We start from the raw sequence: 12,796 nt of genomic DNA, 5'->3' as shown, positions 1-12,796 counted from the left end.
ATTTGGAAGGAAGTTGTCACTGCAGAGAACCTAGGGCAAGAAATGAGATTCATGGTTTCATCATCTAGTTCCTTCATCCAGTCCCTTTGATCCATGGCTGCCTCTATCCAAGCAGTTGTTGGCACACTAAGCATTCTGAGGAGGAATGGACCCCTAGTGATGGGATTGAATAGTCTGAGAACTCCTGGGACTTAGAAATGAACGCTTCGAATGGGAACATCAACACCCCAGCTCCTGGCTGGAAGGACCTAGGCCTGACAACACCAGCAGCCCTTCTAAGCTGAAACTCAGGGTTTCAACCATGACATGACAGTGAAGAGGGGTCAAGGCCACAGGCCATGCCCAGGATAGTTATGACACAGCCATAGTCTTTGTCATGTTGTCTAACTTATCTACCATCCAATTCTTGCTAGGCTGAGGGTTTTGGGCAAACAGCTATATCCACAAAAGACAGAGTAGAGAGGAGGACCTCCCCTATCAGAGGACTTGGAGAGGAGTATGGGAGGACATGAGGGAGGGAGGGTGGAATTGGTAGGGAATGAGGGAGGGGGCTACACCTGGGATACAAAACGAATAAACTGTAATTAAAATACAAAAAACTTTTAATTAAAAAAAGGCTCTTTATTTTTTTGTTTATTTATTTTTGAGACAAGAATTTTTCTGTGTAGCTCTGGCTGTTCTCGAACTTGATCTATAGCCCACGTTGGCCTCAAACTCACAGAGCTCCACCTGCCTCTGCCTCCCAAGTGCTGGTTTTAGAGGCATTTGCCACAACCACCTGGCTGAGAATTAATCATGCTTACATCTCATGGGAAAGAGGAGAGGGAGAAGGGCACCTAGCTTGAGGTTGTGCTTAGGATTTTCAGCCACAGTCTCTGAAATTGGGTCATGTCAGTGTTCCTAATGCAGTAAACAGAGAGGTTAGTAAGGACCGATTGCTATTGACTCCTGTGCTGTGTGTGCTTTTGTAACTAGTGACAGAAAAACCAAATCTCGACAGATTGACTTCCTCAGAGCTGTCAATTTTTTTTTAAATTTTGCATTACCCAAAGAATTCACCGTCGTGCAACTTTGTAGCTCTGTTATTGTGAAACAGATTGAATATCTACAGTAAGGAAAACAAAAACAAAAACAAATATATGCATGAATGACTACGCCAAAAATCCCTCTTACATCTTACGGGTGTGTGTACATCTAATATTTGGCAATTTCTTTTTTACTTTTAACATCCTTCAAGAAATTTCTGTTTATAAATGATAACTTGTAAGACGAAAAAGCTAATATCGAAGGTCAGATCAACACTCTAGCACGGTACATGAGAGCGCATACCCACACATCACTCCTTATCCACGCGAGCGCAAGGCCCGCCGGGTATCTGAAGTGAGCAGGCGCAGTGGCTCGGGGGCGTGGCCGGTTTTCCCGCGTGCCGGCGCTCCTCCTGTGAAGCGGCAGTTCAAATTCATTCGCCGCGGCCGGGCTTGCTTGGCAGCTTCCGCGAGGCCGTCCCGCGGCTGAAGGTGAACTCGGTGCTGCGTGGAGGCAGCGCTGAGGGCCAAAGCGGCGAGGTGAGAAAAGCAGGCGCGGGCGGAGGCCCAAACTGAAGAGGCTGCAAGCCCGAGCTGGCGGAGGGCACTGTATAGCCGGAAGTGGGGGGTGGAGATGGCGTGTGATTGATGGGCAAAGAACCAATGCGGGGGGCAGCCCATTGATGGCGGCGCCTTCGGTTGAAAGTGTGTTGCAGGCTGAGTTCTAAAATTTAGAGAAGCTGTATTAAGCGATTTTCAGGTGCACATTCACCCGAAATACAATCTGGCAATCTGCCTCAGGGCCCGTACTGTTACGTGCTTGGCTGTACTGCCTTTTTTTAGGATTCCGGAAGGACGATGGGATATATGTACTACATTGGTGATGAAGTGGCAGAAAGGTGGGAGTAAATAATAAATACACGGTTCCTGTACTGCCTTCAAGTGAAGCGTGCAGTTCTCATGTGCAGGGAGTCCCCATCTGCCAGCAGCCCAGGTTCCTGCTTTTCCCAGACATCGGCATTGTTCACCTCCGTGGGCATCGCTCCAGGAAATCTCCTTTTTCATCTTGCTAGTTTTCTGTTGTACCTGGTGAGCTTGACTGAGGCAGAGCTGCATGGACCTGGGTTAAATCCCTGCTTTGCTTCTTGAAAAACGAATGTTGTTCCTTAACACTCCAACTCCTTCCTATTGGAGATTAAGCTCAGGGCTACTGCTAGGCAACAGGCCAGCACTTATTTAATTTCTGTAGTACCATCATCCTGCAGCCCTGTTCTGTCATGTTATAGGTTAATTATAACTAAAATAATAATGAGGGGAGACACTGCAGAGTTCTAATACATGTCAGATGCTCAGAATTTGTCGGTTTTTGAAAATTACTTTTATTTTACTCTTTTATGTTATGGGTGTTTTGCCTGCCTGTATTTCTGGATCCCCTGGAACTGGGATTACAGACAGTTGTGAGCTGCCATGTGGGTGCTAGAAATCGAGCCTGGGCAAGTGTTCTTAACCACTCTTCCATTTTTCCATTTTTCCTGTTGGCTACTTTTCTTCTCCTTCATGTGTTAACGGTTTTTCAGTTGCATAGCCCTTTTTATTATTGCATTTTCTTAGTTTGTTAATGTGTTTTTGTTTGTTTGCTTTTGTTGTTTCCATCAGTGATTTCTCCACCGGGGTAGCTGTTCTCTTTGCATAGCGACTGGAAGAATACATTGGCAACTGCCTTTCCTCATAAATAGATTGACACTATCATTCTCATTTAGAACAGTGTAGTTAAAAAAAATAAGTTTTCAAGTTATTAATAATCAAGTATGTGAGTTTGAGGCCAGCCTGGTCCTCAGTGTGAGTCCAGCCAAGACCACACAGAGAAACCTTGACTCAGAAATAATAAAATAAAATGGGTCTTAGGATTATTAATATTTGGTCTTAGAAGAGATGAGCCTGTCCAGTTAACTCTCAGGAAGAGAGGTATGGATGAGTGTGTGTTCTGCTGGCAATGAAACACATGGAGCTGAGCGTTCTTGGCCTCAGGAAAAGAGGAATGCTGTGGCTTTAGTATTGGGAAGTCAGTCCAGTCAGACATTAGTGGCCATGAAAAGCATTCTTCCAGTCTGTAACGAAGCAACTACTTTTTAGGGGAATTAGGGTGCCAGGAATTTTACCCTGAGGCTCCCACTAGAGCCCCAGAAAGCTCTTGTGTCTTGAAGCCAGAGACCGTGACCAGTAGATGGCGCTGCTTGTATTGCTGTAGAGCTTAGGATGAAGAACAGATGTGCGCTGTCTGATGCAGGTGGCCTCCTGAGCAAGCCTTGCTACTCATTCTGTGCGTTCCTGTAGGTTTATAGGCCCTCAATGCAGGAGCAGGTGGGCATGCAAAATGCCCCATTGCAGAGGCCTTGGGATAGGGCTCATACAAGGCAGCTGGGATCCAAACAACACTCCTCACCTTGGCAAAGAAAAGCCCCCCCTTTTCTCTTTTTTTTTTGTGGAGGTATTATTGGAAGGAATTCCAGCAGCAGCATGAGAAGTTAATCTTTGGGAGTTTCTGCGGCTGGACTCTGCAGTAATAGCATCTGGCCGGCATCTCTGTATGGATAGTATGGTTCTGTTATAATCATGCATATGTATGAATGGACAGAACATGATCTCTGCTTACTAGAAAATGTATAACCCAGAGGGAAATTCTGCACCAAGTGAGAAAACTATGCTTTGGGCTATTCCAAGCCACTTCATAGCTCATGAGAAAGGTGGTAGATTTCTCTCTCTCTCTTTTCTTAATCTAGGGCAATGGCTGACAAAAACCAAGAGATTGGTGGCATCCATTTCCCCTTTCCCTTCCCGCCCTATCCTATCCAGAAGGACTTCATGGCAGAGCTCTACAAGGTTTTGGAGGCTGGCAAGATTGGGATATTTGAGAGTCCAACTGGCACGGTGAGTGTGAGGCATGAGGCGGTATCACTGCCTGGAGGCAGCCTTACCTGACAGTTCACCCTTGCAGGCAGTGTCTTCCTTGAGAAGAAACTGGGCACAGTTGTTGTCAGTTTACCTTTCTAACTAGTAGTAAATTCCTCTGTTAAACTGTTAAACACAGCACTACAGTCTGAGAAAAACCAGGCTAACGACAGCTGGGACTTTAAAATTGCAATGCAAACCACAACACCAATATATTTTTGAGATTTCTCTGGCATACTGCTTTGATGTTGAGGAACATAACTATGGCTTTGGCTTTCCAGGTTCAACATTCTGTGTTAAGATGTAGAATCTAGGTTACTGTGTGCTCTAGGGAGCCAACTGAGGGTCCCTATGTTTTCCTTCCCCTCTGGTGCCTTCTCAGAAAATTGGGACTATTTGGATCCTGCTTTCTGTGTATTAACTAACTTAACACTTGTATCAGCTCTATGAGTGAGGACTACTATTACCTGTCCTGTTTTTGCATATATGTGCTTTGAGAGTCGGCTCAGAGTCCCAGAGCTAGTAAGATGAGCCCATGTCTAGTCCAGCACTGCAGGTAAGGAGTTGTCTTACTTATGGTACCTCCCAGGGCAGATAGGTTCAGACCCTGGGGTTAAGGAGGCTTAGAGGGTTAAATAGGAAGGTTAGCTCTAAACACGTACTTGAACCCAAATGGATCCTAGGAGCAGCAGCCAGAGGGACTCCACAGTTTGCTCTCTCATCCCTTTCCTGGGACTTCATAGTATAGAATACCACAAATTGGGTGCACAGCAGAAATCCAGAACTTACAATTCTGGAGGTTCAAAGTCTGGAATCAGCATACTAGGAGGTTCGGTTCATCCTGAGGGCTACGTGGGAAGGACATGCGGGCCCACTCCTTGTCTGGTAGATGTGTTTCTTCGTGGTGCGTTTGTTCTTTGTGTGTCTGCATCTAAATGTTCCTTCTTTATAAGGCTCCCAGTCTTGTGAGAGTTTGGGACTCATCTAAGGGCCTCATGTTAACTGATTGGACCCCAGTGATTCTATTTCCGAGTAAGTTCTCATTCTGAGACCATGGAGTTAGGAGCTCAGGAGAGGGGACGCATGTCGACCTGTGAAAGGGACCATGGAAAACTGTGACTTTAATCAGGAATAGTGTTTTGGAGAGTAGTTACCTTCAACGGTAGGAACTCGTGTGACTGATTGTGTGTGTCTGGACTACAGTTGCCTTAAAGCTTAGAGTCAGATGTGGCCTTGGCAAGATTTGTAATTTTATGCTTTGTATTTCTTGGCTATTAATGTATTTCTTTCACCATTGTTTAGTTACATTATGTGGCTTAAAATCAGGCCATTACTGCTTCTTGGGACCAGGCTTTACACCTTCCTTTTCCTCTCTCTTGATTATTGCTAATTCCTTTCCTTTCTACATGGTCTTAGAGAATCATCATGTTTGGAAGTAGGGTTTCTTTGAAGTCCTTAGTAAATGGGGAAAGTTGTTTGGGAAGCTTGCTTCTAGCCTGGTTTGAGGTCATGTTTCTTTTGTAGGGAAAGTCCTTAAGTCTTATTTGTGGGGCCCTGTCCTGGCTCCGTGACTTTGAACAGAAGAAATTGCAAGCAGAGGCCCGTCTCCTTGAACCTGGTTCTGGCCCCACAAGTGGTGGGAAGAACTCGCTTTCGTCTTCCTCTTCTTGTCAAGAACCCTCTGATGCCCCGAGGCCTGCTGGAGAACCTGACTGGGTTACTGAATTTGTTCAGAAGAAAGAAGAAAGGGAGCTGGTGGAGAGGCTGAAGGTGAGATCTGAGGGGATGAGAAGCTGTGGTGACCGAGGAAACAAGCTTCACTGACTGTTTTTCAATTCATTACAAGATTTAGGAATTGCATGTTTGTTTTTGTGGGTCCTCTCAGCCCTTTGGTGAATTTGTGTGGATATCACTGTCTCTTTCTGATGTGAGCAGGCCTTCTCCATTTATGGCTCACTTACCTGGGAAGGTGCTTGATTCCAGAGTAGCTTTTGAATGCCCGAGAGAAAAAGGGGATGGCGCCCTGAGCACTGGAGTTGGATCTACAGAAAGAGTGGAGGGTGTGGCAAGGGCTCCCGCGGTAGGATTTACTGAGAACTGGCTGGGGTGGCCCTTCACGCAGGAGTCTTTTCTGTTGTCCCTATCCTTTAGGAGGAACAGGTGAAGAGGAGGAGGCGCGAGGAGCGTCTGCAGCAGGTCTGCCAGGATGGAAGGCTCAGGTTTGCAGCCAAGCGCATGGTGAGCATCTAGGCCTGTGGCCTTTGAGGCGGCCGGATGTTGCTTGGGATTGGCCGCCCGCTCCTTAAGCAGTAGCCGGAGCTCTTAAGTGGTAAAGAATTTCAGTTAGACTCATGCTAGGAGGTGAATGTGGGTGCTTTGCCCTTGGTGAGAGCAATGCCAGGGGCCAGATTTGTCACAGAGTCATCAGGGGCTCCAGTGCTGGGACTTGTTTTTGAGTCTTTGTTCCTATGCAGAAACAGGAAGAAGAGGAGACTGAGACTCTCCTGCGCCTCAGCAGGGAGATGCTGGATGCAGAGGCAGGATCAGAGCAGCTTGAGTGTGGGGAGGAGGAGCTGGTGCTGGCAGAATATGAGAGTGATGAGGAGAGAAGAGCCAGCAGGTGAGGCCACTGCTCTGCATCTGTTTACAGCCTTACTAAGACAGCTCTGCCCTTGGCCAGAGATACTCTGAAGCACCGATGAGAGGGCCTGATAACCACCTGTCCATTTACTCAAGTTGGGCTTTTATTTAGGGTCCATAAATACTGGTGACAACCATGGCTGGCCCTTAGCCTGAGCTGGTCCCTTGTGTATGTTGCGGTATTTTTCCCACAGCAGCTCAGTGGTGGATTCCTGGAGGCTGTGGATTGGTCAGTACTATGTCTTGGCCGTTGCTGTGGGCTCATAAAGAGAGGAGAGAGCTGGTCCTGGACCTAGTCCACCTGCCCATATTCTTCACCACTAAACCTAAGTGTGTGTGTAGTACATGATCCTAACTATCAAGGAGACCCCCTACTCACCCTTTGTCATTGTTTTAAGGCTTCTGGTCCAGATGAGCAGGTTTCTGTTTCATGAGCTTCACTTGTGAGTGAAGCAGGCAACCCAGATGGGAGGGACTTGATCACTTCTGCATCTCACAGCTCCTGTCAAGGGAAGTCCTGGTGGCCCAGGTGCTGCAGCCTGGAGTTAGACCCCAGATAGGCACAGTGACATAGGTATCAGTGTCAGGGTGAGTACAGGACCTGGCATGGCCTTTAGGGGACTAGAACAGGTGTCTCCCCAGCTGGGGTCCTGTGCAGGATCAATGTGGGAACTCTGATTAGTTGAGATAGGCTGGGTGTAGCCCTGTCTACGTGGTAAATGAGCATACAGCTCCAGTTTGAAACCAGCACGTTTGCTTCGAGGAAAGTGGACTAGTGCACTAGTGTGTGGAGTCAGCAGAGTGAGGCCTGCTGAGGAGCTGTTAAATTACGAAGGAGGCTTAGAAAGCTTGAGGCTTGAGGGCTCTCAAGCTCAGTGGGCTGGGTGAGGGGACCGTATGTACTAGAGGGAAGGCTCAAGTATGAGATAGCCCAGGAGAGAAAAGACCCAAGGTTGAAGCAGGTACAGGTCTCTGTAGGACTCAGAGCCCAGTTAGTCCTGGATGGATGCCATAGTCAGTACAGCAGGATGCTGGGAAGGGATTAATTAAGCCAGAGTGATATGTCCATTTCTAGTACAAGGAAGGTCCTTCAAGCATTAAGGCTCATACCTATTTCCCAGTGGCACAAGGATTAAGACAGCTTTATTGCTGTTCCTGGAAAGGCTGTCACAGGTCCCACATGTCTTGTGCTCTGTGGACACTGTGGTTATCACATCGACTATCTATATTCAACACACCTGTTTGACTTTACTTGCAGCCACCCTTTGCCAGACACCAGTTGGGCAGCTGTTTTGGCTTCCTAAATGCACCAAGTCTCCCCTCAGTTGTGAATGTTCAAAACACCCTTCTCCTGCTGTGGCAAATGTCTTCGTGCCCTTCAAAGCTCACTTCAGTTGTCTGTGTGGCCTCTGTCAGGCCTCATTCTTTCTCCCTTGGCCTTTTTAGAATGGGTCTTGGCCTTGAGTGCTAGTTGGCCTTGACTCAAGCTGCTTCTCCTGCCTCTCTATCTACAGATCTATAGACTGAGATTCAGTGTGTGTCATTAAGTCTAGGCCCCAGCATTTCAGCTGAGCTTTTCATGAGGCATTTCCAGGGAAGAACCAGGTCTTTACATAAGCTGCCATTTCCAGAACCGAGGTCACATTTGGCACATCTGTACTCCGAGGACGTTAGTTGATCTGAGTGTACACACAAGCTACTTTTTTGTCTCATTCTGAGAAGTCCAGAAATACTGTTGACGTGGGGTCTGCGATTGGCCTTTACTTAATTATTTACAGCTGAGTATGAGGAGGAGTATCTTACTGGTAGTAGAGGGTTTTTGGTTTTCATTGTATTGGCTAATGGCTGACAGTCACCACCTCTCTGTCTCTACACAGGGTATATAAAATACTTTAGTTCAGAATGTACCATGTAGTTGCTGGGAATTGAACTCAGAGCAGCCAGTGCTCTAAACTGCTGAGCCACCTCTCCAGCCCAAACTATCGTCTTATGTTCCACCAGGCAGGGGGGCTTCATTCAGGAAATGTGCATACAGTGTTTGTTGTAGTCAGGCTCCGGCAGCTCCTGGGGCTCAGCAGAAACAAGAGAAGCCTGGTTTTTGGTTTGTACACGTGACAGGAGACATAGTAGGAGCAAATCACTTTGACATAGGTATCGTCCTAACAAGTAGGGCAGGGCAAAGTCTCAGTCACACGCCAGGAGGGTAAGGAAGAGGCAGCAGTGTGCATGCTGGAATAGTGTAAGGGGAGGGCAGACTAGATAGAGGTCAGAGTTAAGGCCATGAGGTAACAGAGGGGAAGTTCTGAGGGAACCCAGAGGAATCCGTTTTACAGCAGAGTGGCCTGTGGGTGTGGAGGACGCCTGTGCCACTGGTCAGAGGTTACATCTAGGTGTTGTGCATGTGAAGTGGCTTTAAGGACAACAGGTCTTTTCCCCCTCTCAACTGTGTTTTCTAGGTTTTATAGACCTGAGCATTGGTGAAGGCGGATATAGATCTTGGGCTGGTGTCCTGAGGAGCAGGGCTTGTCAGTTCCCTGGGACGTGTCTTTGTTGTATTCAGAGTTTGCCCCTCAGCCCTGTTGTCTTCTGAGGAAAGGGCCACCTTCCTGCTTGTCAGTGAGCACCCAGAGCACGTTACTGTGCTTTTAGGTATTTGGTTGTCCCGAGGGTGCTGCGCAAAACTCACCTCCATGTTTGTCTCTTAGAGTGGATGAGGATGAGGACGACCTGGAGGAAGAACACATAACCAAGGTAGGCTGTATACTCCTGATGCTTCTAGAGGCAGGAGATGGGGGCCTCTAGGTCCAGGACTCTAGCACTTCCTTGGCCTTGCCTCTGAGGTGTGTGCTTCCCAAATGCAAAGTATGGCTTCTGGTTGCTCCCTTGACTGGCTGGACCTCAGAGGGGACGCCTTGGAAGGAGCAGCCATTCTGGACCCAGGACTCACGGGGTTTCCCTTTCCAAAGGGCAAGGGAGGAGTAAGCAAGTATGCCCTCCTTATTCTTGGACTCTCGTGTGTGCTTCTCTTGCTTGTGATTAACATGTTGAGTGCACTAAGCTATGTATGGCCCGATACCTCTCTATTTTTAAAGTACATGGTTTCAGTGGTTTCAGCCTGGTGCAGTGGCACACGCTTTTAATCCCAGCACTTGGGGAGGCAGAGGCAGGTGGATCTCTGAGTTCAAGGCCAGCCTGGTCTACAAAGTGAGTCTGGGACAGCCAAGGCTACACAGAGAAACCCTGTCTTGATAAAAACTAAACCAAACCAAACTGAACCAACAACAACAACAGCAACAAAAAAACCCATAAAAACCTCCACCTAAGATTTCTCTTTTCTGTTGAAAGTGCCCTTTACTGCTCTTCTCTCCTCACTCTGCTGAATTCCAGGACGGCCAGAATGTGCACCTCGGGCTCCACCTTTCCCTTCGTGGCTTATTCTTCAGAGGGCTGAGGATCATTGCCATATCAAGAATCAGCAGTGTGGGGAAAGAGACTCTTCGGGTTGCTAGCTCTTATTGTGGTTTGACTTGAGCCTGAGTGTAAATTGTGGGAGAGCTGAATCCTAGACACGGCTAATCCCTCATCCGGTGTTAGCAGACCTGAGGTGATTTTTCTGTCGTCTCAGGAGCCTGGACTTGTAACCGCCCTCCCTCCTCTTCAGGATCTCAGGCCAGGCTGGGCTCGTAAGACTCCCCTCTTTGAATTTCCTTCCTTTCTTCTGATCAGATTTATTACTGTAGTCGGACACACTCACAGCTGGCCCAGTTTGTGCATGAAGTACTGAAGAGTCCTTTTGGCAAGGAAACACAGCTAGTCTCCCTTGGTTCTCGGCAGGTAAGCATAGGGAAGTGTTCTTGTCCAGACAACCTCCTCCTGTGTCCTTGTCTCTTGGTCCAGGCATGAAAAAAAGGTGGGCAGAGGCAAGGTGGGCATGGGGAGCATTGGGCCCTTGCTGGCCTTACTGGTCTTTGGAAGGTGCAGGAGACACAGACTGGGCATTGGGCCCTTCCTGTGTCCTTTAGCCTGCACCATTTGTGTTCTTTATCTTTAAAAAACACTCATCAGTATTCAGTACCAAAGATGTGCTGAACTAAGCAATGCTGAGAGTGGGAGAAAGAGTCCTCCCCAAGGAAGAGCACACCATTGGTCATCCAAGACCAAAAGGTCAAGCCCTGAACACACGCCTGCAAGTAACATTATACAGACCGAGCAGGCTAAGTTTAGGAGTATATGATATGGGCATCTACATAGTACATACACATATATAGAGATATAATATCAGTTAATCGAAAAGAGGCCATGGATTTGAAAGAGAGCCAAGGAGTGTTTGGAGGGAAGAAAAGGAAGGAGAGAAATAATTATAATCTCCAAAAAATAGAAATAAACATGCTGTACTGTTGGCCCTCTCTCTCTCTCATCCGGGCCCTGAGAGCACAACAAAGGACAGTATATTTTGTTCAATAAATTGCAAACTGTTCCTGAGAACCCCCCCAGCAACCTCACCCTTTGACTGGGGAAAAAACAGAATATCAGCAATTTAAAAAGCTCTCCTACAAGTCGGTTGTGGTAACATTCCTGTTATCCCAGCACATGGGATATAGAGGCAGGCGGGTTTCTGAATTTGAGACCAGCCTGGTCTACACAGTGAATTCCAGGACAGCCAGAGTTTCACAGTGAGACCTTGTCCCAAACCTCCCAAAACAACAACAGCAACAACCAAAACCCCAAAACCAACCAACAAACCAGCCAGCCAAAACCCCCAAAACGTCTCATACCCAAATGGGGCCAGTGTTCTCTCTTTGTCTTTAAAGAAGCAAGCTTCAAAAAGCTCTAAAATTGGCTGGAGAGGTGACAGTGCATAAGAGCACTTACTGCTCTTCCAAAGGATCCAGGTTCAATTTCTAATCTGTAACTCTAGCTGTAGGGGATCTTACGCTTTCTTCTGGCCTTCTTGGTGACCAGACATGCACATGGTACACAGACATACATGCAGATAGGAGACACATGCACACACAGAATAAATAAATCAGCACTGACCAATACAAAACAGTGGGTTGGCATGTTTGCAGAGAGCAGCTTTAGGTGATGAGTTTTATGTGGTATGTCTTGGGTACAAACAAAAATTTCTTTTGTTCAGGAAGGCCGAAGAGCAATTTAGTGGTCAGATTTATATTAATGGTCCATTCTGTAAGCAAGGAGAAGCAGGTCAAGATGAGACAATGTCTCGAGTTGACTGAGGGTAAGTGTGGTGGTAGAGGTTTTGCCCAATGTGAATGAAGGCCACTGCTTTTCCTCTTCTTTTCCCCTGCCTTATAGAACCTTTGTGTGAATGAAGATGTGAAAAACCTGGGTTCTGTGCAACTTATGAATGACCGCTGCATGGATATGCAAAGAATCAAACATGGTATGCACAGGGACCTTGTTCTGAGCTATGCTGGACAGAGTGGAAGTGGCAGAAATGTGCTGGAGTTCACAACAGGGCATGACAATGAAAACTTTGTTAACCGGAGATAGTGGCCAAGTAGGCCCTGGTTTCTTATTCAGGTCCCTTTTCGGGCAACAAGAGTGTTCATGCTTCCTAAGGGACCTGGCTTAGCGATATTTGTGCTGCCTCTTTATGGAGAGCATAAAGTAAGATCCCAGAGTGTTCTCATAAGTCACAGTAAGCAGCTGTTATCTACCCAAAGGAACGTGTTTGAACATTACTGTCCCTACTCCTGACCTTAGACGTAGCTGAGTTTCTTCCTGTCCTTGCTTTCCTCCACCTATACCACCACAGAGAAGAGCAGACCTGGGGGAGACAAGCCAAAGAGGAGGAGACAAAAGATCCAGACCTCCTGCCCCTTCTACAACCATGAGCAGATGCAGCTTCTCCGGGACGAGATTCTGCTGGAGGTGAAGGACATGGAGCAGCTTGTGGCCCTTGGGAAGGAGGCCCGGGCCTGTCCCTACTATGGAAGCCGCTTTGCCATCCCTGCAGCCCAGGTGAGTGTGCTGGAGAAATAGGAAGTATGTCCTTGCAGTAGATGGAGCTTACAAAACAAGGCTTCGTCATCCCTCTCTGGTAGGTGAGGATGTCCTACTTAGGTTAGGCTGACAACCGTACTCATGGCACAAAGCTATCTTATCCAGAGCATAAGTTTGGCCAGGTCAGGGATCCTTAATGGCTTGGGGCAATTGGT

General features: G+C 47.4%; 1 protein-coding gene across 2 annotated transcripts in view; it reads left to right on the top strand.

Annotated features, from left to right (window-relative positions):
• Window positions 1-1,406: 1,406 nt before the first annotated feature.
• The window catches only part of LOC110540768 (ATP-dependent DNA helicase DDX11), a 29,534-nt gene continuing 18,144 nt past the window's right edge, over window positions 1,407-12,796 (top strand). For both annotated transcript variants that reach the window (XM_060368244.1, XM_060368243.1), the window contains exons 1-9: window positions 1,407-1,565; window positions 3,806-3,953; window positions 5,499-5,744; window positions 6,126-6,212; window positions 6,449-6,594; window positions 9,320-9,365; window positions 10,341-10,448; window positions 11,931-12,018; window positions 12,394-12,599. In XM_060368244.1, the coding sequence (XP_060224227.1) occupies window positions 3,810-3,953; window positions 5,499-5,744; window positions 6,126-6,212; window positions 6,449-6,594; window positions 9,320-9,365; window positions 10,341-10,448; window positions 11,931-12,018; window positions 12,394-12,599 (1,071 nt within the window). In that variant the 5' untranslated portion in view covers window positions 1,407-1,565; window positions 3,806-3,809. The remainder of the gene's footprint in view (window positions 1,566-3,805; window positions 3,954-5,498; window positions 5,745-6,125; window positions 6,213-6,448; window positions 6,595-9,319; window positions 9,366-10,340; window positions 10,449-11,930; window positions 12,019-12,393; window positions 12,600-12,796) is intronic.

Source organism: Meriones unguiculatus, chromosome 15, assembly GCF_030254825.1.
Source record: "Meriones unguiculatus strain TT.TT164.6M chromosome 15, Bangor_MerUng_6.1, whole genome shotgun sequence".
Lineage (NCBI taxonomy): Eukaryota > Metazoa > Chordata > Mammalia > Rodentia > Muridae > Meriones > Meriones unguiculatus.
The sequence above is the reverse complement of the archived record's forward strand: the minus strand, read 5'-3'. Positions and strand labels throughout refer to the sequence as shown.